This window comes from Leuresthes tenuis, unplaced genomic scaffold, assembly GCF_036924035.1.
Source record: "Leuresthes tenuis unplaced genomic scaffold, fLeuTen1.0.hap1 SCAF_12, whole genome shotgun sequence".
NCBI classification, from domain to species: domain Eukaryota; kingdom Metazoa; phylum Chordata; class Actinopteri; order Atheriniformes; family Atherinopsidae; genus Leuresthes; species Leuresthes tenuis.
The window spans coordinates 19,111,196-19,135,260 of record NW_027325366.1 but is presented as its reverse complement, the minus strand read 5'-3'; the positions used below and the strand labels follow the sequence as shown (position 1 = coordinate 19,135,260).

At 41.7% G+C, this 24,065-nt stretch overlaps 1 protein-coding gene across 1 annotated transcript; it reads left to right on the top strand.

Annotated features, from left to right (window-relative positions):
• The first annotated feature begins 1,419 nt into the window (after positions 1–1,419).
• Positions 1,420–23,163, top strand: dop1b (DOP1 leucine zipper like protein B). The gene is made up of 38 exons (XM_072396930.1): positions 1,420–1,613; positions 4,946–5,124; positions 5,618–5,799; positions 5,883–6,053; positions 7,418–7,607; positions 7,719–7,817; positions 8,251–8,374; positions 8,463–8,572; positions 9,957–10,068; positions 10,163–10,283; positions 10,405–10,524; positions 10,989–11,097; positions 11,235–11,471; positions 11,550–11,851; positions 11,935–12,317; positions 12,401–12,672; positions 12,766–12,918; positions 13,030–13,130; positions 13,783–13,973; positions 14,105–15,686; positions 15,827–15,926; positions 16,017–16,208; positions 16,342–16,464; positions 16,555–16,689; positions 16,775–16,830; positions 16,912–17,016; positions 17,234–17,300; positions 17,420–17,579; positions 18,392–18,474; positions 18,559–18,668; positions 18,768–18,917; positions 19,318–19,379; positions 19,608–19,736; positions 19,839–19,975; positions 20,050–20,105; positions 20,205–20,348; positions 20,452–20,584; positions 22,060–23,163. Exons 2-38 carry the CDS (start codon positions 4,987–4,989, stop codon positions 22,315–22,317), a joined length of 6,897 nt encoding a protein of 2,298 aa, XP_072253031.1. The 5' UTR covers positions 1,420–1,613; positions 4,946–4,986; the 3' UTR covers positions 22,318–23,163.
• Positions 23,164–24,065: the final 902 nt, after the last annotated feature.

The following is a 24,065-nucleotide window of genomic DNA, read 5'->3' as shown; positions in this document are numbered from 1 at the left end:
TCTGTCCCAGAACTTAAGATGTGTTACTGGGCAGTTTTATAAAAACATTCGCCTTGTTCTTCCTATATAATCATATTAACCGCAGTCCTATTCTCTGAGCTGTGGTCAGAGAGTACAGAAATGTTTGCAACTACAGGAGCTCCATCTATAGACATAAAGTTGCAAATGCAAGTACTTGCATGCAACTGAACAAGTTATAATCAATACTTGTTATATCATATGTCATGCATAATGTTTAGAATTTGTGTGTTTATCCAATACAAAGGGGTTTTGTCCCAATAACACAAAAAACAACAACTATACAGGACTGCATGATTACATTGATTTGAAACTTGCAGCCCATGTCAGGCATGAAAAGTTCTCTTGGTTCTCAGAGACTAGAACACGACATAATATGGCTATGTGTACGCAGCTTTTGTTTTCAGATGACATAAAACAACTCCAAAGAGTTGTTCACATAGACACGCGCACACACACAAAAGACAAGACACAAATCCACCAGCAAGAGAAACAAACAGAACACGGACATGGACACAAAATCACTGCAAATGTTCAAAACAACTACAAAGAGACACACACACCAACCAAAAAATACTATAAACACTCAGGAATGGGAGGGTTTTTATATAATAATAATAATAACATGGTATCGAAGTGCATTCACTTCAGAACTGCAGTTAGGTGCAATTTCAGGGTATTTCATGTTATCAACAGCATGATTATTTCAATCAACTGCTGACTTAAGTAGTACAGAATATAACAGTATTAATGCTTACAGGTGTCTGTCAGCCCCAACATGGGCACACAGAGAAGCAAAGTATCTTTTGCTTTTAATGCTTGTCCAGATCTTGCTATTTTAATTTTAATTCAAGGAGATCAACACTCCTTTTACCACAGATGTCTTTCTTTATAAACTCACAAATAATTCAAATAGCACCAGGTGGCAGAATAGCCGTCAAAATGTCTGCTGCAGAAACTACAACAGACTGATTTAGGTTGGAATGTATGAAAATTACGATGGCCTACATTTTATTCAATAAAACCATTTTACATTATAATAATTATTGTATCGTCCTAATAACAGCACAACACAGTTTGCAGAAAAATACATGGTCAAAAATCTGACAGTGAGGTGAGAGGTTTGTAAACACGGCACATCCTGGAATATACCAAATCCGAACCGAGTGGGGGGGAGGGGGGAGGGCTACATTTTCGATTTTGTCTATATGTGCATGTTTTACGGCAGTGCCAACAAAAAATGTTGCTTCTGTTTGCCTGTAGCTTAACATTTAGTTTCCGTGCGAAGGTCTTTTCGATACTTTCTCTTTTTTTAGGGCGAAATCTTTGCATACTGTTTGAAAACATCTCCGCCCACCCACCCCTTGGGTGTCAGGAAGTGATCCGTGCCGCAGCGCTCCGTTCTGGATCAGCTGAGTTTGAGGATCCCACCCCTGTTATGACTACCATAAACGCAGGTCCTCCCGGGATGGTTGACTTCGCAAGCGTCCCTTTTGTTTGAGCCACGACAGCTCGGAAGATGCGCCACCGGTACCAGACCGCCTCCTTGTCGTGTCGGACCGCTTTGAAGCGCAGCTGCGCTCGTTTCTCAGTTGGTGAGTCGTGATGCACCTGATAATCAGACTGTGTTTACGGCTTTTCTCTGCTACGGAACCGTGTGTGCTGTGTGGATGAAGCCAACGAGCTGTCATTTACAGTTTTATTTTTTTACACTGAAGAAAATTAAGCCCAGCCATCTTCATATATTTTTAAAAAATCTAGCTTGCAAGCTCTATTATTGAATTTCCAAGCTCATTTGTATAATTGATCAAAAGATTAATAAGCTCGCTGTGGTCCAATATAATCGACTACTACTCGTCTCTTGGTCTTTGTGGCAGTGTTGTTACATCCTCTCTGTCGTCTGAGGTCGTGCAGTTACGTAAGAGAAGGCTCCACTGATGCTACAGTTCAGTCACACAGGCCAAAAAAGCTGCTGCAGCCAACCGTTATTTGGCCCCAGCTCCTGCTGCATCTTATGTCCCGTCATCTGCCGACGCATTAAAATCCTGTTGTAGTGGTGGTGTCAGTCAGGTGACACAGTCCACCGCGGGGTTTTGTTTGTGTGTCCACCCTCAACGCACACAGTCCTCTGCCTAACAGCTGCCTGCAGAAATGCGTGGTTTTATTACACTTGCTGTTTTGCTGATGCATCCGATGAGGAAGTGGGAATGTACAGTTCGTTCTGCCTGGTCAACAGCATCAGCTCATCAAGCCGCCACCTGCGAAGAAGCACGTTTTCAAGATCCTCGTCTTTCTTTGAGGGTTGTGTTGTGTGGTGGAATAGAATTCAGCTTCTTTCAAATCTCTGACTTGACAGTTGACTTCTGATATTTTGATATATCCCAAAATTCTGTCACAGTGAACCCAGTTACAGCTGTCCCACTGAGTCATCTGTAGACGCATTTTCATTCAAGTGTTAAGTGATGAAAGACATTTAAATGTAAATGAAATGCCATCATAAAGGGGGTGTCTGTTAGCAGAGAGGACTTCGGTTACATTCGAAACACATTGATACTCTGGTTATGTACTTACGAAGCACAATGTAACAGTTTGACAACATGACCTCGGTATCTGTCACACTCTGACCTGCAGGACAACAGAATTGATCAATGGTATCTTATCAAAGGCATTCATATTTCTGTCAATATATATCTTAAATAGGTCATTCAGAAACCCCAGTACCATTGCGGCTAATGTTTACGCATTTAAAACTTGTACAATTAGATAGAGGGGACTGCTGGATGTTTCTGATTAGATATTTCATGTAATGGCAATATTGGGCTTTTAATTCCTATGGTTTCTTCAAAATATTCTTTTTTTAAAAAACAGATTTCTTCAGTAGAGAAAACCACAAAATTTGATGTTAAAGTTTTTTTGTTGTTTTTTTTTTTTTAAAAAGGGGGGTTTCCTTGATCCAAAGCTAAAAATGTATCTACAGTATGTTGAATGTCAAACAGCAGGTGATCTGAGGTTATCCCAAGGAACTCTGATTATACCATTACCAGAGCCACCGTCAGCCAAAGAGCCCCAAAGCCAAACGTTACCGCCATAACTGACAGTTTGAACAAAGACTGTAAATTACGCTGGTGTATATACTTTCTTTTTTAAATATATTTTTTTTATCATTTTGAAATTCTGTTATGAGTTTACAGTGTGCTCCATGCGTATGTTTTGTTATCTTGTACCAAGTGCAATTTAAGTGCTCTCTGTTTTGTAATCTATTCATCCGATTTAAGCATTACAGGATTCTAATCCCACTTTTAAAGCACTTTATAAGTGTGATGTGAACACTCTTTGACCATTTATACGTTATTCTTGTGAAAAGTGCAAGTGGAACTTTTAAGATTATTGAGGTTACTTAGGTCTGAGCTGCGCAAATGCTTTGGATGCTGCAGCGTTCCTATTAGAATATTTGTCTTTTTTTTTTTTTAAGATACCGCAGTGTAATTGGTTCATGGAAATAGTTTTCAAATTCCTCACAAGATGTCCTTGCCGACTGTGTTCATGGCCCAGTTAAGCGATAACACATTTTGCATTTCATGGGTCAATCATTCATTTTTATTGTTATCTCAAGGTTACTTTCACTCAGTGACTCATCACTCTACTGTCTCTTGTTAACAGGAACTAAACCCAACTCTTTTTAAGCCTTCATCATAATAGTTGGGGCTGGTTAACCTCTTTTACCTCTGGTTAATGATAACAATGATTTTGTAATGACCATATATTCATTTGGTTATCAAATTTTTTTATTTATTTTTTCTAAGTAAAAATGTGTGCTTTTTTTTAGACCAGATAAATTGTTAAGTGTCCTCCTTTAAATGTTGCATATTTGGAAATTGTCAACAATACATGGCGTAGATGAATTTTCGTTGACTATGTATTTGTGACTCGACAGATTGTTTCCTCTTAAGCATGTGTTGTTGGCTTTGTCTCAGCAGTAAAGCCCTCTCAGCTCAGCCACGGGGCTCCAGATGTCTATGCTCTTTTAATCCTGCCTTCCTGATACACCGCCCACATTCACACACAAGCATGCACTGTAAAAGCTTCTTTTCGGCTCATTTAACAGTTGGGTACCATATTTCAAAGTTTATGTTTGTTGCCTGAGCAGCGTTATAATTTCATCCATTTAACTGATTCCTTGTGGATTTTTTTTTTTAAGTCAATGGTACGCTTTGCGTTAAAGGTGAAAGTGAGCTCCTCTAATGATCTTTTCATAGAGAGTAAGTACTTGACTCTGGATTTTTTTCTTGTCTTTTTTTTTTTAAAACCATCTTTCAGCTCATGTATTTTGCTTTCTTGCTGCCCTTAATTTTAAGTTCAGTCGCGCTTCTCTCAAAAAGCTGTGCTTTACTTGCGAGGAAGTAAACGGTAGATGGTGGTAAACATGGCAGCACAAGATCTAAAAAATCCTTTAAGGTATGAGTGGAGGCCAAAGCGGAGTTAAAAGGAGAGGGATTCGTATTCAACTGAGGGCCTGAAGTACAACTAAAATGTTGATATCATTCTGTGAATGCTGAATAGAGCGAAAAGAAAGTTTCCTGCAACAACTTTAGGGTGTAAAAGCAGTAAATTACAGTTTAGATCTTCCCTGCAGACAACAGAGTGACAAAGTTTGCTCCGTTCAGAACTTGTTTTTCTCTAGTTTGTGTCAGGATTCCTTCCTCCTCGGGCTGAGAGACAGGTCAATCAGCCAAAAGCCGACTAGTCATGAATGAGGATGTTTGTATCTGTTGCCTCTGAGCTTGCATATGCCAGTGAACAGAACTAATTGGTTAATTTCATTTGTGATAAACAAGCCTCAGAGGCAGCGGGGACACCCACCAGGTTTCTGACAGGCGGAATCTGTCGCTTAGCTTACTCTCTGTCCTTTTTCCCCTCTATATTTCAGATGTTATTGTGCTGAACATGTTGTGATCAGACTAATGCAACATGGATCCTGAGGAGTTGGAACTACAGAATGACTACCGTTACCGTAGCTACGCGGCAGTCATTGAGAAAGCGCTACGAAACTTTGAGTCTTCAAGTGAGTGGGCAGATCTCATCTCCTCCCTCGGCAAGCTCAATAAGGTACAGTATATCTTTTTCTGCTGATGAATAAGTGTTGTTTAATTCAGTCGCAATTGACCTTTTTGTGTCTCCTGTAACTATTCTCAGCTGCTGTGTGGCTGTCAGTTTTCCGTAGTTTTGTGGAAAGCTTTGTTTCTCTCGTTGAGGCTCTCTTCCCGTGATGTTCAACCTCATTGTTTACGTCCTCTTACTGATAAATTGGCAATAAATGTGCCACTGTTCCTTTTCAGAAGTGCAGCGGTGTTGACTTTGGAGTGTCTGTGTGTGCTGTGTGCACAAAAATGAGTCCAGAGAGTACACAAAGAATGCGAGGCAGAAGTTAAACTCATAAGCAAAACTGACAATATGTGCAAAATCCTGCTTTTCCATGTTTTATATCTGCGAATATGTTAGTTTTGTTGGATAGTTCTCCCAGACTGGCAGACAACATATGAACTCTGGTTGACTGCCAGCTAAGTTTTAATTTTCTTTTCACTCTTTGTCCGTCTGTCAGGCTCTGCAGAGTAACCTTCGCTACTCACTCTTGCCCAAGAGGCTGATCATAGGGAAGCGCCTGGCTCAGTGCCTGCACCCAGCACTGCCCAGTGGAGTGCACCTCAAGGCTCTTGAGACCTACGAGGTCATCTTCAAAATCATTGGAACAAAATGGCTGGCCAAGGATCTGTTCATTTACAGGTAAAGGAACAGGCTCGTATCATTTGCTGTATCAAGGAGGGTGTTGACCTTGTTATAACTGTCATTTTAATTCATCTTTTTAGCTCGGGATTGTTCCCACTGTTGGGCCACGCAGCCATGGCAGTAAAGCCTGTGCTGCTCACACTGTATGAGCGTTACTATCTCCCGCTGCAGAGAGCTTTGCTGCCCAGTCTTCAGGCCTTCATAACTGGGCTCTTACCAGGCTTGGAAGAAGGACTGGAGGTCTATGACAGGTGAATACTTTTAACAACATTTGCTTTAGAAAATTAGCCTTTTTTTTCCGTGTTTGCTTCTCAGTTCTAATGCGTGTACACTGAATGCAGCCAAACCATTCTCCAGTGTTGTGGAAATAGATCTTGAGGTGTTGTAATTTGCCAGTAAAAGAGTAGCAAGCTTTAATATTTAAGGTGCTTTTCTTAAGAAAGAATTTAGTGGGCGATTCAGCTCCTGTAAAGCCCCTGGAGCAAAATATTAAATTATGAAATGACACCATTTGATTGTTATTATTGTAGTTCTTGATCACAATTAATATTTTAACCTGTTTTAACCTTCTGCACCAGAACAAGTTATACCTCACTTTATCCATGTAATTCACATTGCTCTGTCATCTTTCATCATTTGTTATGTGCTAATTTAAATTGTGTAGAGATATACAGTCATGTGAAAAAGAAGTAGCCTACATCCTCCTTTGATTATTACATTGCAACGCGTCAATTATTTTCTTTTTCAGCCATTCCCCTTTTGCTGATTCGCTGCTCTGCTTGGAACCATTGTCCTGTTGAATCAGCTAATCACATTAGACTCTAGAATACTTTGGTATAACAGACGAGTTCAAGGTTAATGCAGTGACTGTCAGGTGTCCTGGGTACTGTGGCTGAAAGACCAGCCCAAATCATCAGTCAGCCACCACCGTGCTTGACAGATGGTCTGAGGTGTTTCTGCTGATGTTGTTCAAGAGGTCTTGTGGTTTGTTCAGATGCAGCTTTGTAAACCTGCTGCCGTGTTCATTTTGGAGGGAAGAGACTTTCACCTACAACCCTTTCAAACAAGCCACACCCGTTCAGTCTTTTTCTAACTGTGCGGTCGTGAACTTTAAAATTTAACATGCTAACTGAGGCCTGTAGAGTCTGAGATGTAGCTCCTGTTTTTGTTTTGTTTTTTCAGCTCCATTGAGCTTTGAACAGTCCAACCTTGGGCTGAACTTGGGATTTAAAAAATAATAATAATTTTTATACTTTTTTTTTTTTTTGGTGTAATGTGTCAGGTGTGGCTAATCTTAGCTTGTGTTGACAAAATTCTAAGACCTGATGAGGACCTTGAGATTTCTTTATTATGTCCCGATGCACAAAACTTAGAACTGAAAGAGAGTGGGCCTTTTACTTTGATGACTACATTAAGAAGACAAAAATAATCAGGAAAAACTAAAATTGAGACTTAAACATCATCTAAACTGAAGTAGGCCGTTGTATCCCAGAGGACTTTATACTGCCTTATTAGTACATCTTTCCAGAGTCGATGGATAATTTTGTTTGAAATGTATTGCTGATGTGTCATTCCGTGTATGTTGATGACTTCTCTCCACTTCACCTCTGTACAGGACCGATGCTCTGCTGGTCAAGTTGTCCCTGCTGGTGGGTCAGCAGGTCTTCTACGGTGCTCTTTGGGGCAGTATGCTGGTCACTCCCATGGTGCGACTGCCCTCCTCTGTCTTTGTCGTCACACATTTTGATCGCATGGCACCACTGAGTCAACAAACGTACATGCTAGGCTACGGCCACCGCGCAGTGGTGAGTGCCTGTGTTTGTCCTGTGCGCACGTTTTGAAGCACATAAGAACATAGCAACGTTTACTGACAGCTTAATCCACTCTGGTCAAGTCTTACATCTGTCTGTCTCCAGGTGAAGTCGGTTTGTCTCTCCCTTCAAGATTCAAATGTCTTGGTGCAGAGGAACATGCTCGAAATCCTGCTTTACTTTTTCCCCTTTGCCACATGCCTGGTAGGTGCTAATGTGGACGCCCTGTGTCCTGATGTTTCTGAAAAACATGTTCAATGATTCAAGCAAAGTGTTCTCCATTCATTCCCTCTGTCTTATCAGTACAAAAAGGTTCAATTACAACTCGTATGTCTTGCATTCATTATGACAACACTTTGCGTGTCTGTATGCGTTGATATCTGTGGATCGTACTGTACCACCAGCCATGGGACACTTTGTGCTATTCAACTGAAAACCTGATAAGCCAATTTTCTAAACGAACTAAATAAATGTCTGTATTATACATGCTCACGAAAGGTTTTGTTGCAGATGTCAATCGAATCGGACCATTTTGTTCACCTGACTCTATGCATCTTTCCCAATTAGCATGTCTGTCATCAGTCACTGTGTCATAGCTTCTCCCAGCAAACTGTTTCTCTATACGTTGTTGATTTAGGACCCAGCACAGCCCAGTGTTGTTTTGACCGTTGAGGACATCATCACATTGGTGTCTTCAGCTTCCCTCACACTTCTCAGAAGAGACATGTCTCTCAACAGACGCCTCTACGCCTGGCTCCTCGGTGCTGATCATTTTAATACACTTACAAGATGGATCACACACCGTACTGTATTTTCCACTCGCTGATGTTGGTTTTCATGTATTTTCAGGTACAGGCATTAAAGGTGAAATGGTGGCGCCACATCCCACCCTCTCCACCACCACCGAGGAGCACACAACCTTCTATTTCAACACCTATTCCAAAGCTTTCCTTGTGAAGGTAGATAAAATACAATAACATATATATTTTTTTCCTTTAACCATACGTAATCAGTTTTGCAGTTAGACTCTATTTTAAATCTTTATATGTGAAACTTAAGCAAGTAACTGATTTATTTAGCATACAGAAAAGGGGGAATAGAGGGGAAACAGCTGGATTAGCTCTGTTTAAAGGTACCAAAGCCACCTGTAATGGTTACTTATGTATTATGTATGTTTGGGTCATGCAACAGGTGTTTGAAAACAACATATTGTGGCTTGCAGTGGATTTATTTAAAGCATATTTTCTTGAGCCTTTTTACACTGCTCAAACAACCGTTAGCATCTTTCTTTTGGTGTTTAATCTGCATTCAGTGCTCCATCAAAATGTCTCTGCAGTAGTTGTGGGTATTTATCGGCTCTGGCTCCAGTCAGCGTTGATGGGAATATAACATCCGGGAGGCACACACTGCTTTTCAATGAGGGTGCTGCATATGGGGCAACAAAAGTGGGCACAGCTCATTTATTTATTCATTTTCTTTGACAGGAACATGTTTACCATGTCAGTTTCAGAGCATCTCATTTGGATGCTCTGAAATTGACAGCCTCAAGTTAAGAATAAAAAAAAGAGACGAGATCGATAGATTTTTTTATTTACTTTTTTTTGCTGGAAGATGGTCCAGATTCATCCCTGCTTTATGGAGACGGCATGCATGGTCAAAAATGATAAACTTGCTCAGAAAGTTATGCCTCAGAGAAATTATTGTCCACCACAGCCTGGAGAATACTGTAATGTCATCCCTTAATGTTGTTACATGAAGGCATTTCATCTGTTTAAATACTTTTGGTGTGAAAACAGCATTAATTAAACTGTCCATTTAAGGTGGGGCTGATGAGCCTTTGACGAATATCACTGTCATATTTGTAAGGTTTTGAAGTCGAAAAGAGGAGTAAAAGTTGAAAGTGTCTCTTAACCAGGAGCAGAGGTAGAATAGAGCCGGTCAACGACGGAACACATTTCTCTGTCCAACAGGGCTGTTGTCCCTCTGCTGATTCTGCGGCGCCAGCTTGCAATTTGTCTCTGACACATCGGTAACGGCATAACAGGGACTTTTTTTCACGCTAATTGAGTGTGACTGCTGTATGAAAAGAACCTGGTGTGTCTCTGTTTAGTTTGGGGCGACTAGTTGAGTCCTACAGACCAAGAAAAGAATGCAACATCTGAATCTTTACTACAGTAAATAAGTCCTAATCCTGGACCTATTAATCACATCTTCTCATGTAGCTGGCTTCAGGCGCTGATAAACGGCTTTATACAAGTCAGCTGTTGTCTGTTTGAACAATGTGTTTGCACAAGCCTGTGGCCTGTTTCCTATATTCTCATCTGTTCTTGTATCTGACCGTAGGCTCTGATCAACATACTCAAACAGAAGGATGTGGATAGCGACCCAGAAAGTGTGATCCATTACCTCAGGCCCTTCCGCATCATTATAAGTCTGCTTGATAAACTGGAGATTGGTAGGCAGCACAGAGCAGTACAGTACACAAACATCTTAAAATCCAAAATTATAGCAAACATGCTTGAGATATAAATTTAACCGGTCCTGCTCAGGTCCAGCGGTCTTGAGCTGTGTGCTGTTGGAGGTGGTCCGAGCTTTCCACAGCTACTGTCGGGAGGTTCTTAGGGAGGAAGACATCACTAACTCAAGACTCTCAGGCAACCAGTTTGCCAGGTGAGAGCCATGAATGGTAAAACAGATGCAGCGTTTGTTCACTGTGGGACTTAATGTGATTAAACTGCAAAAGGCAAATTGAATCCAGAATCTGAAAATGCTTTACTTTTTTTTTTGACAGTAAGGTCAAAGAGAATAAGAATGCTTCAGAGATCATAAAGACGATGAACATGCTTGTGAGCTCCATGAACAGCGAATATCTGTGGGAGTACATGACTCAACATTTCTGCACGTCTCTCAGGTATCCCAGGATTTTATACGCATTCAAACTTAACACTGTCAGATGTGAATGAATGAACTATTTTATTTAGTTCTCAGCCTTGTCCCTCATTTACAGATATTTGTTTTGGATTCTTTGGATTTGAAAGTTTTTAGTGACATTGATAAGATGTCCTACATTTAAAAAGTTGTATTTTAGAAATGTTATTTTCCACTCTTTGTTGCATCTTTTTTAAAACATTTCTTTAGAAAAACAACATTTGAAATGTTCTCTTTGTTCTAATTTAGATTTAGCATAGTGTTTAGCATGGTGTTATGCAAATCATTTGGATTTTTTTATTACAATTTACCATGTCCTAACTTTTTTTGGAAACCAGTTTATATGCTTAAGAAAATATGCAAGATGCGTGCTAACTCCCCACGTTTGCTTTCAAATGCTGTAAAAGAACAAGCATTAATGGGTTTTTTTTTCTGTTTTTATTGTAGTAACAAAGATGATCCCTCACCGCCTCCTGAGCAGGACTGCAGTTCTCCTGCGCCCTCTGTCACAGAGATGTCCAACCTCATCATTTTTCTCCTCGATGCTCTTCCTCTGGTAATTTGCACATCAGTAGTTTGTGAAACAGATCCATGTATTTTAGAATGAAACTGACCATGAAACAAAAATCTTTTCTGACAGTTGTTGGGGGGGGGAATAAGCAGTATCCTTATCAAGTATGTGTTTTCTAACAGGAGCTCTATGCTGACATTCAGTCACATATGCTCCCTGAGATGCTGGGCACCATGCTGCAGACCCTGCGCCGCCACATGGACTCTGTTAGTCTGGAAGATGTCACACAGGGGCTGCGTGCGTGCTTCAAGGTCCTGAGTAAGATTCAGATGCCTGTGGCTTACATGGACGCTGATGCAATGGCAAACACAGAAGAGGTGGAGTTAAAGTCAACAGAAGATGGAGGCACAAAGACACAGGTGAGGCATACCGTTGTGGTGTCTTTTAAATTCTTGGTTTAAATGTGTATCTCACCACATCAATTATACTTTATATAGGATGTAGAGATTGAAGGAGAGAACGATGGTGTCGTTAATGGCCACCAGGAAGATGAAAAGGACAGCCGAGATGGTGGAGATGAGGCAGACCCTGCAAATGGCGTTTACCCAACTCTGAGGTCTGAGGACAGCGGATTGGGCATCAGCGCCTCACCGTCGGAGCAGCATCTCCCGCTGGGGATGAGCAAAGAGGGTGAGGGAAATGAAATTGGAAAAAATGCCGCAGGAGTGTGGAGAAGGGGAGGCAGTATAGACACCATGGCCCAGTGCCTGCAGGACATCCTGGCCTTCATAACCACAAGGTAAACCTCTGAGCCAGCTGAAGTTGTACGGTATCAGTTCTCCATAGGCATTCTAAATATCTTTCGCTCCTGTTGCATTTCAGATACTTGTTGGTGCAGGTGGAGGATGTCAGGGGACCAGATGAAGAGTCCCCGCGTGGCCCAAGTCCTGCCTCTGTGGATCAGAAGTTTTTGTTAGACGGAAAAGAAATTAAAAACAAACTCACAGAACTGTTTACTCCAAATAAATTGAAAGCCCGTGCCCAGCTCCAAGCCTTCCCTACTGAGAAGAAAAAGGAGCGTGGGCATTTGGGGTGTCTGGAGTGGGCCCCTGGTTACATGCCCCGTGGGAAAGCTGAGATCTCTGAGGCCTGCCGACAGGCCTTTGTCGCCATATGCCACCTTCTCCTGGAGTGCACCACCTTCCCTGTCTACTTAAGTGAAGAGGAAACTCTTGCTCTGCACACAGACATGTTTGGTGACACAGGTCAGCACATGGTCCGAAGAGCTAATATTACGACACGGCTTTAACTCACAAATAATCTTGTCAAACCATTTTGTTTGCTTTAGGCAGCGACGTTAATAGTCTACCAGTGTGGCTGAGGTCCATGATGACTCTGTGCTGCATGTCCAGAGACTACAACATCCAGCACACTGCAGTGGCTTCCCTTTTGGAACTCATCAACCACTCCCAATCCTTAGCACTGGTGATTCAAGACAAGCACAGACGTTACCAGAAGTCTGACTCCAACCCTCTGAGTGGGCGGCTGCAGATGGTCACCATGCCACCCATCTCTCCAGTCCTGCTTCGTGCCATAGAGGAAAGCACTGATTTCTATCAGGTGAGGCTATCAAAGGAAAACTGTTGGTGTGACTAAAAAAACTGAAGTGTAAATGCAGTGTTCAAGATGTTTGTGTTTTTCACTGTAACCCAGAGAGTGTCCCAGGTACTGTGGAGTCAGCTGGACACAGAGCGAAAAGAGCAGCACATTTCCTGTGTGGACCTGTTTTACAGGCTGCACTGTTTGGCTCCATCAGCATCCATCTGTGAGGACATAATCTGCCAGGCGCTGTTGCACAAAGACAAGGTTTTCTTCCATTATTTTCTGAATGTGTACTTTAATTTAGGACAAACAAACCTTATAGAGTAGGTAATGTAATAAGATGAGCAAATAAGGTTGATGTCTTTGTCTCTCCAGTCAGTTAGGCTGGAAGCGCTCCATCGCTTCACAGTGCTGTGGCACCTGATCCGGGAGATCCAGACCAACAGGACCATGTCCTTCAGTCGCTCCTTTGACCGGTCAGTACATACTGGTGTCATACATTTAAGACCATCTGTGGTCACTTTCTTTATGAATGGTCTTTTTCAGTATTTTTAATTGTTTCAATCTCAGTTTTTTATGTATTTCATGCCCTAGTTGGGTTTAAATCAACATTTTTGATTCTTTCACATTAGAAAAGACTGACTTGAATGGCAAAATTCAAACAAGATTCTCAGTTTTGCATAAAGATTCGGGTCCTGTTGTTCTTGTGACTGATCACATGAACAATTAGCTGTTTCTGCTAACAGAGAAAAGGGACTTATTGTCCCTTTATTGTCAATCACAGCTGGTTTGCTGTACCTGGGAGTTTTTTTTAATATATATATTATCTTTTTGAAAGAATAAACCCAAAACTCCCAAAATAAAGAAGTTCTTGAAGATCACTGTCACAACTTTTTCTGTGTTAATGTTGATGTTACTGTTGGTGAAGTAAACTCAAGGCTGAGTTGATCCAGACGAGCTCACTCAGAGATGTGTGAAAAAAAGGCCTTTAGAATATATTTAAATTTTAGTAACAGTGGCTATCTCTTACATCACCCTCAACATACATTCACAACTCACTCATGACTCACAACATGTCAGAAATACTGTGCGGAAGAAGATGGTTTACTTTCGAAATGTGTCTCCTAGGTCTCTGTGTGTTGTGGTGGACAGTCTGAGCTGCACTGACGGCTCAATAAGTGCAGCAGCTCAGTGCTGGCTGGTTAGAGCTCTGTCCCTCAGTGATGTGATTCGAATCTTGGAGCCTATTCTGTTGCTGCTGCTTCATCCATCCACTCAGCGCTGCTCCATTCAGAGCATCAAACAAAATCTAACTGCTGGTAAGTGGTTTCATCTGCACGTGTTATGTTTTTATAGAATTGTTTTAAGCTGACTGAAACATTCCAGTTGTTCTTGTGCTTTATCAGGTTGTCTAAAAAAAGTTGACAAAAAAAATCATTGTTTTTCAAAGGTAACCTGAGGAGTTTAAACAACAGAAGTCGAAGTTCCACTAAAAGTTCTGGAACATCTGGAGACAACATGGCAGCTGACGTCACCACCTTGAATGTCCTGAATGTTGTGGACCGAGAAAACCTGTGGGCAGAGCTGGACAGTTGCCCAGAGTTGGCAAATCCACTGGACACTTTAGTGATGTCAAGGAGTGAGAGTGAAGAGACAGAAGAAGAGGATGGGTACGAGGAGGAGGAGGTTGAGAGCGAGCACACCGAGTCAGCTGACACCAGTGGTGCCCAAGTATCCACAGAGAACTCCAGTTCAGGCTCTGTGCCACACAGCAGCATTGAGGAGGGAGGTTTGGTCAATGGCATTCGAAGGGTAGAGTCTGAGCGCACGCAGGCATCTGATTCACTGTCAAGTGAAGATGAGGAGGATTTGGAGCTGGAGGCCATGGCCAGGTCTCGCCTGTTAAAGCAGGAACGTGAGAAGAGAGAAGCCATCGACTCTCTGTTCCGGCATATGCTTCTGTACCCTGTGGCGGGTGGGTGGCGCCACCTCCTCCAAGGCTTGGCGCTGCTGGATAGCCTACTGAGGAGCAGCGCTGAGTGCCCTCTGGTAGATGCTCTTACCTCCACTTCACTGGACACAAGCTCTGCTGCACATTTAAACCTGGTCTCTAACCTCCTGCAGCGCCACCAGCAGGCTCAGGATGGCAAGTGCTTCTACGGCTGCCTGCTTTCTCCATCATCCACCCCTTCTGTGCCCCCATCCCTGCTCATTGAATTGCTGGTGTCACTTTGTCTGAGAGTTCTGCGCTCGCATTACCCTTCATATTTGAGTCTGACTCCTCTTGACCTGCAGGGGAACAGGGAGGTTCAGGTGAAGAGTGTGGCAGTGCTGACTCGGATGGTGAACCAGCTTGGCTGCACAGCACAAGGACAAGGAGGCAGCAAAGCCAACCTGGAATCCATCCGACAACTCCTTTCAGGTTGTAAAGTGCAGCAATTCGCCCTGCTTTCACTTTCTGCATCCATGTATATCAGCCAGAAGGGAGTGGACAAGGGAGCATCCAAAGGTGTGGAGCTAATAGATGAGCAGGGAGGCCTGTCAGAGGAGAGTCTGGTGAATCTGGGTGCAGGAGGGGGACAGGAACAATACCCTTTGCAAATGGAATTGCTCAAACTGCTCCAGGCTCTCATAGTACTTGAATACCATGTGTGGCCAGGTGGGGTTGTCTCAACAACAGGTGGAGCATCTGGCCAGCCTGGGGAGCCTCGTGAATCCTCAACTGCCAGCACCCCCCTTGCTCGTGAGTGGCAAACTGCTGTCCTTTTCCAGCAGTCCATCAAGGCAGCCCAGTACGTCCAAAGCCATCCCATTACAGCCCAAGGGATGTTTGTGTCTGCTGCAGCCAGGTGTCTGCAGCCTCAGTACGGGTATGCAATGCACCCTCACTGGGTGTCACTGCTGTGCTCCTCTCTGCCATATTTGGGCCGCTCATTGGGGATCATCGTGGCTCCACTCATCAGTCAGATCTGTAGGAACTTGGACGAGTTAGTCAAGCTGTATGAGCACGACGGAGGGAAGACACACCAGAGGTAGTCTGAATACACAAGATTTAACTTGCACAACTTATATTGTCACTTAAATGCCTTTATACCGTTACACTGTGTCATAAATCATTTTTGCTGTTGTGCTTTTAATGAAATATTCTACTTGTTTTGAAAATTTTCATCAGCCTCAGTGGCAAGAGGGAGAACATTGCCCCCGACTACCCTCTGACTCTGCTCGAAGGCCTTACCACCATTACACATTATTGTCTCTTGGACAACAAAAGGGTAAGAAAAGGAGCAAAACCTTTCACAGATACACGTGTGGTGTCTATGACGATTTTAATACACATTTTCTTGGCTTGGCTCTCTCGTCAGTCCCTCGTTGCCTGCGATCCAGTGGACGTCCGTAATGCACGCAGTGCTGTGATTGAGGCACTGCCGCACATGCTCAGCAGCATGGCGTTGTTATGGGGCGTGGTCATAAAGGAGGAATTTCAGAGGCGCACGTCTGACTCGGCCCAGAGCAGCAGACACACTTCTACCTCGGTCTATTTCAAATGCACCAAGGTGCGTTTATGTCTGGGGTTGTTATTTATGCTGTATGTGTTTCTTGATCTTGTAATGTCTTTGCGCGTTTTCCAATTGAACTATATGCACATTTTCGTACTGAGAATAATATCCTTTATGCGTGCTAAATTAGATCTTGCGACAGCGGATACTAGAGTTTCTCCTCCCTCTAACTGGACCATACGGAGTTCAGCTGATGGCTTCTGTAGGAGCAGTCTGGAGCAATAGAAAGAGTAAAAGGAGACCTAAAAACAAAGTAAGAATTGCTGAGAAGTATGTTGAGAAACCAAATCTCATTGGCATTAGTGCACCTGTTGGCATCTTTACGGTCTGGTTTTTGTTTTAGGTTTTACCTGTGGCCAGCGAGTCTCGTCTAACCATAGTGGAGCTGGTGAAATCACTGAATACTTTGCACACAGATACTATCCTACAACTGGTCAGAGAGGTTGTGAAGAAACCACATCAGATCAAGGGAGAACAGGTACTTAAAAATATGCACACAGAGACTCGAGACTTGTACACTGAATTTTTTTTTCCAACGTATTTTTCTACTTTTCTCTCGTCAGAAGTCGACGCTGGTCGATATACCCATGCTACAGTTCAGCTATGCCTATATCCAAAGGTAAGGGTGAATACTTGACAAAGGTTTGCTAAAATCATTCTACAACCCCCACAGTAATTAATAAAGTGCATCTGTATGCAGCATTTCAGCTCAGGCTCTGCAGGAAAACATTGCACCCCTTCTCAGTCTCTTACGGGAGTCTGTTCAGCTCAACCTGGCCCAGCCTGGGCACTTCTTACTTCTGGGGTCAGTTCTCATCTCCACTCTGACCAGCATTTGTCAATTTTTTTTTAGTCACTACACTCGTGATTTATGTTTTGCCACAAAATCTGGGAACTGCATCCATGCTTCCGTCATTTTACTGTTATCCAAGGCTGTTTTATTCAGTAAACATTTTTCTTCAATGTATTTGTTTATTATTTGTGAGGAGATCTGATGTTAAGTAATATTTTCCTTCTTGCAGAATCCTCAATGACATTGTCAATAGACTTCCCAACCTGGACAGTAAGAAGGACACCAGAGATCTGCAGGTGAGACGCTTTGATGCATCTCTGTTCGCAGATCTCTGGTCAATGAGCTGTCGATCTTTATCCTAAGCCAGCACAAATGAAACAGTTTTGGTAACGCTTGCGATTGAATTGTGGTGCAGGAGGTGACTCAGCGAATATTGGAAGCAGTTGGTGGGATCGCAGGTTCATCTCTGGAGCAGACCAGTTGGCTCAGCCGCAGCCTCGAGGTCAAAGTGCAGCCACAGGTGTGCCCAGAAGCAGACGAACCGGATGACACCGAAGTGGATGGTGATCACGCTGGTAATTTAGATGCTTTTGACGAGGACAAGTATCCGCTCAGCTGCAATTCCTAATCTGTAGTGGAAAAAAATTAACCCATGGGATCAATACAACAGTCATCTAGGCTGGACTTTCAAATCAATCTGGTTGCAATGGAAACTGCTCTTGAATCTTCCATGAATGGACCTGATTTTTTTTTTATTTCAATCTCAAATATGATCTACGAGCAAAGGCCCAAGCAAATCAAATCCACACTTGTGTACATTGAGCTTCCTTTCATTGTTGATCACATATAAACATGCCAGCCTCCATTTTGGATCGGCATAAGTGGGGGAAAAAAGATCCTTTTTACTAATATATCTGTTGGAGCGTTGCTATGTTTCTGACATTCTATTATAAACCAAAACAGATGCAAAATTAATTGAACATTGACAAATTCAGACAGTAAAAGCGAAAAAGTTTGAAATAAACAAAAAAATATATATATTAAGAAGATTAGGCAAGAAACAAAAAACTCAAGCAACTTTCCATCAATCAGCAGACTTGTTTTTTGAGTTTATTATACGCCGGAATAAACCAGGCTGAGTATGTTTAACTTGGTCGTCTTTGTTTACACTCAAATATTACACTCACTGCTCTATCATGAACTTGGATAAATATTCTGTAATAGTTTGGGGATCCATTTTGACAGATTACATCAGTATAACACACGTTTGCTTCCGTCTGATTTATGAAAGTGGTCGGATCTATAAATCCACCTACTTTTAGGGAATAACAGAAATATTAAAAGTTTGACGCTCATCGTTTTCACCTTTTCCTTCTGTCCTCGTCAGAGTCAGTGACTCAAGCTAGCACCATGGTGTCCTCCTCTGCTCCTTCAGTCTACAGTGTGCAGGCTCTTGTACTGCTGGCTGAGGTAAGATTTTGGCAAATGAATTAGAGGGGTTGACATTTGTTTGTGTGCTATGGATACCATTTAACACACCGTCCCCCTGTGTAGGTCTTGGCTCCCCTTCTGGACATGGTATATCGCAGTGATGAGAAGGAGAAAGCAGTTCCTCTCATCTCACGTCTCATGTACTATGTTTTCCCCTACCTGAAGAACCACAGGTAACTACTGATGCAGGGTTATCTATGTGCCAAAGGCTTTTTTTTTTTTTTTTTTTTTTGGATTAAATACATGACTTTTTTTTTTTTTTTCTCCTTCAGTGCCTATAATATGCCCAGCTTTGAAGCAGGTGCTCAGCTGCTGAGCAGCCTCAGTGGGTATGCGTATACCAAAAGGGCCTGGAAGAAGGAGGCCTTTGAGCTCTTCATGGACCCACTCTTCTTCACCATGGAAGCCTCCTGTTCACGCAGGTTTGTTTGATTATGGGTTGGGTGTTCATCGTTGTTTTCATCATATACTAATCTTCTCTGTCTTGAACGTCAGTAATATCAAACAGTACATTCACAAAGACTGGTGGCACCAGAGCTGTATTACATCCCATTGGGACAGATCTGTCGATGTGCAAACTGAAAGTTTAGTTCTAGTTGGAGGATTTGTCACAACTAATCAATAAATGCTCTGATTGAATCGCCAGATTACATAAAGTGTCCCTGAGCTCAATCCCACACATTGTCTTTATTTAGCAAACCAAAAGCAACAAAGTTCAGCTGTTTCCTTTAAGTATCTGGTCTGTTTTTAATTGTATCACATGCACAACTTTTACATGGCAAGTCTAATAAATGCTGTTTGACTGCCCTCTGTTCCCTATAGCTGGAAATCCATTGTTGACCACCTGCTGACTCATGAGAAGACCATGTTTAAAGATCTCATGAGTGAGTAACACTCTGTCTGATGAGAGCTTTTCTGAGATAAAGAGATTTCTACCTTTTTTTCTTTGAAGAAGTCAAGTTCAATATGTTGGAGTAAGGATACTTTGTGTAGACATTGTATAGGTTTTAAAAATAATCAGTCCAAAGAAGAATGTCCATTCTTACAGATTGAAAGTGTCGTGCATTTCATACACGAAATGCTGAGACAATTCTGCACTTATTTCACTACAGGCATGCAGAGCGGCTCCCTGAAACTGTTTGCTAGTGCCGACCAGAAACCCATGCTGCTGAAACGCCAGGCGTTTGCAATGTTCAGCGGTGAACTCGACCAGTATCACCTCTACCTGCCCCTTATCCAAGGTGGGTTACGGTTACTGGGTGTTTGTAGCTGTAAGTGAATGTGTTCAATTTAGGTGGAAAAGCAGACATCAAAACTAAGTATTTTCTGCCGCATCCTTTCAGAGCGTCTTACAGAGACTTTACGCATGAACCCGAGCCCTGCTGTTTCAGCCCAGATGTTCTTGATGTTTCGTGTACTCTTGTTGAGGATCTCATCCCAGCACTTGACGTCTCTCTGGCCTATAATGGTCACAGAACTTGTAAGATACGATTCCTTGAGATGCACATTTCACACACAGGATCATTGGTGTGTAAGTGACTTTTTTTTTTCCAGATACGCACTTTTGCACGTCTAGAGAAATCTCTGCAGGAAGAGAAAGACATTTCAAAGTGAGTTAATTGTTTTATCCACAAATTGCTATGTTACTGCCCCCCCGTTGAATCCCTGACTGTTTTAATATGTTGTGACTTTCCTTTTGTACCACCAAGGCTGGCTAAAGTGGTGCGTGGAGCCCTCGACAGAAATGGACCTGTGAGCTTCTCTCAGGCAGAGTTGGGCATGTACCTGTCAGCCTGCAAGTTTCTGGACACCTCCCTGGCTTTTCCCCCAGAGAGGATGCCACTTTTTCAGATGTAGGTGACCAGAAAGCATACATACGCGTGTTGTTAGATAAATAAGTCATTAATGATTTTGTCTGGGTATTTTATTCCAATGAATGAACTGTTCATCATGCAGGTATCGCTGGGCATTTGTTCCTGAGGTGGATGTGAACGGCTACAGTGGTCCAGAGAATGCACTAATAGAAGGCGAACAGGAATGCACGCCGCATGTTGTCAGAGTACTGGAAGGGATACAGCAGCGTTTTGGGGTGAGACACTAGGGTTGGAAACATAAATGTCAGTCCCGTTGTTGCTTGGAAAGATATTTGCGCAAGATGTCAACCACTTCTCGTCAATACAGGGTGGCTAAGCTACAATTTCTGTTTGTGATTCAGAGTAGCCTCGCAATGTGGATCACTTCATTCTGCAACTCCACAATATCTGTTGTTTTCTAAGGCCTTGTTCACACCGTCCGCACAGATCCTTCATGTGGTGTGTGTGGATTGTATCCATATTGATTGTTTTAGAAAGTCTTAGATGCAAAAAAAAAAAAAAAAATGAAATTTTATTTGCAAAATGGGATCCCAAACTTTTTTGGGGGTGGTTTGAAATGCAGTGAACACTCAAATTAGATTTCAAAGTGTCTTTTTAACAAAACTTGCAATGCAACACTGAGCTGAGTCAGAGCTGCCAACGGAGGGCTATATATATATAACACGATGAAAAACAATTCAGAAACAGCCACCAAAATCTAATGTCTCCCGGCACCTTGGGGCGGGAAGCTTCAGTAAAGGCAGAGCAGGAAGTGACATAGTGTTTGGAAACTGCCGCAAGCGTAACGACATTACCATGACAACCCATGCAAATAGTATGACTCATCTAAGCACAGAAAGTCGTTGTTATCACATGCAAATAACAGCTTGCACGGTATGCCCTGAAGATAGGATTGGCCTTCAGTTTGAACATAGCCAAACAACTCTTTAAAAACATGTACTGCAAGTAAGACCGTTGCAGTATGTGGTAAATATCTATTTTGTCCTGATAATACATATGACAATGTTGTGATTTGACCTCAGCTGATGAAAGGATTTTTAAAGTTCCTTACATACTATTTGAATGGAAGTCATTTACCAAATAAAATCACAAAAACTAAAAAACAAAACAAAAGTGGATTAGTCTGAAAGTAAGAAAGTTCTTTTTACTGATATCCTGATAATATCAGTATTGTGAATAAACAATCAGATAGTATAAAAAGCAGATACAGGACTTCATGTATATGCAAGACTTTCTGCTATTGAGTGCAAAAAGCTGCAGCAGAGCAGTGTTGATTCTCAAGAAATAAGATAAATGCTTTAATATCAAGGCTCAGGTTTTCTAATATTTAGACATATTCTCTTGTAGGAAACTACCGTTTCATCAGAAAAAGCCTGGAACTATTAAACCAGGTGATTCTAACAAAAAGCAGTGTTCTTTTTAAGTCACACGTCAAATATCACTGGCGGAAAATGAAATGATGCAAAAACTCTCCCACTGCCAGAAGCACCCCTCAATTCTTGCTCTGTTTGGTTTATTGTTTTACATTTATTTTTACCATGAAACTTACCCATATAAATGGGAAATCGAGTTAAAAATCTAACTGAAGCTAGTCGTCCAAGTTTGTTTTTTTTTTTGTTTTTTTTGTTTTTGTTTTTTTTCAAATGACCACATCTCAGTCTGTGTATCTCTCCCTCTGCTGTGGTTTCAGACGCTGAATGGGCTGAGTGAGGAGTCCTCCACAGAGCACTTGGAGTTCCCCCTCCTCACTCAACGCTCCCTGTCCTCTATCACTCAGCTGTTGCCTTTCCTGCGCATCCTATGCTGCTCCTTCATGGGTCCCCCCACTTCCAGCCAACCTTCGCCCCACTTCCCTGTAGCGGATTACCCAGCACCAAGTTCACATACTGTCCTGAGAAGGCTGGAGAGCATCATTGAGGAAGAGTTTCTGGACTCTATGGAGAGTTAAAGACGGAGCTTTTTGATGTGCAGGCATGCAAAAAGAATAACTAGAATGGACGTAACCAGTGATAATGTATTGTGAACAGGTGGTAAATTAAATGTTTTGAAATTCTGGTTTTTAACATTTTAACTTGGATGATTTCCACAGATACACATGTACCTCTGAGGTGCTATCATGCTAAAGCTACTCTGGAAAAAAACAAAGGGACTTTATGATAGTTATTTTGAATGTTAGTTTTTTTTTCTAGATCTGAGATATGAATTACTAATCACAGAGGAAAGCATTTTTCATGCCCCAGTAGTGTCATCTCAATTATTCACTCTTTTTGCTTTATTTGGTATTAGACTAAAAGATAATTACCATTAAAAGCAGTTGTGGAAACCAACTTCTAATTGTTACCTATTGTTCTTATGAGACATGCACCTTATAATTACGATAGTTCCTGTCAAGATGTTTTAAATTGACAAACGGCAGTTTTACTATGAAGAATCTTAAGTAATGTTTGCATCCCCCCTCCCCCCCCAACCCTGGTTAACTGCAATCTGTATTTCAAGTTTACTTTAGTGTGTCTGACTCTGAGAATGTAAAGACTTAAGAATCTTGTTGGATTTATATTTATTTATGTTAAGAGTTTTATTGGTAAGTTACTGAATGTGCTTTGTGTGCACTGGGAAAACCCTTTGAATTATTGAGTGTGCCTCAGTATAATACATGCTTGCCATTTTGATGTTTAAGGGAAATTAGCCTTTCTCCAGTTGTTCATGAAAAGATTTTAAGGCTGCCCATTATCTTTTTTTTTTTTTTTTTTTTGGTTCAACATTTCTGAATGTTTGTGAAAGTTTTTGTTGGATGTTTAAAAAAGACTAATTAAATGAATATTAAACTTGATTTTTGAGTTTTTGGTTTGAATTCTGTAGTTGCTTGTTTAGTTTTGTTCTGTTTTTGTGTTGGAGTTTCCTGGGATGTAAAGCTCAGGTAAAATTGTATGGGACAATAAGCTAATTTATGAATATATTGATTATAGTGCAGATTTACAGCATTTATTAACATTTGCGTAGTTTCACAAGGTGTCAAAAAGAAGAGAAACAGACATTTTTTTCCAGACTCAGGAAGCCTTGAATCCTCAATGAGACAGTCAAAGCAAGCCCACTCAACCACAGAAAATCCAGAACCATCTTCCAAACCTGAAAAACGTCAGTTAAATCTCTGATTTAGCCAGTTGTCAGCAAGTCTACCAACATACCACATCTGGAGCTGGAGAAAGATGTAAATGATGCTACCAAAACCTGGTTTAATCATGGTTCAAGAGACATGGAGAACCCCAGCAGTAGAATAGCAGTACTCAGAGATGGAGTTTAAGATAAAGAATAATTAGTCGAAGCAATAATATAAAGCACAGGATCTGTATTTCACCATCAAGATGAGCAATTAACTTTTTGAGAGCAACTATTTTCACAGTCAATCAGTCACTTCATCTTGTTCAGGGTGGCATGGAGCTTATCCTAGATAACTGCAAACAGCATCAGATCTAGAGGGAATGAATGGCTTTTTGCATTGGATAATAACAAAATACAGGTGTTTACTACTGATGATGTGAAGCAGGCACTCTCACCCTAATATGGCGCTGAATGGTAAAAGGGGTTATGAGTAAAGGAGGGTAAACTAACTTAAAATTAAAAGGTTATTGTTGAGGTGAAGTGAAGCATGTCCCCACATCCAAATCAAGTCCATAGATAGTGTAAAGGTTCTTTTGT

Excerpts from the sequence above, each read along its gene's own strand:
- dop1b (XM_072396930.1), top strand. The coding sequence starts at position 4,987 with ATGGATCCTGAGGAGTTGGAACTACAGAATGACTACCGTTACCGTAGC. Across the intron at positions 12,673-12,765 it reads AAAGCACTGATTTCTATCAG|AGAGTGTCCCAGGTACTGTG; the intron begins GTGAGGCTATCA and ends ACTGTAACCCAG. Across the intron at positions 18,918-19,317 it reads GAAGCCTCCTGTTCACGCAG|CTGGAAATCCATTGTTGACC; the intron begins GTTTGTTTGATT and ends TGTTCCCTATAG.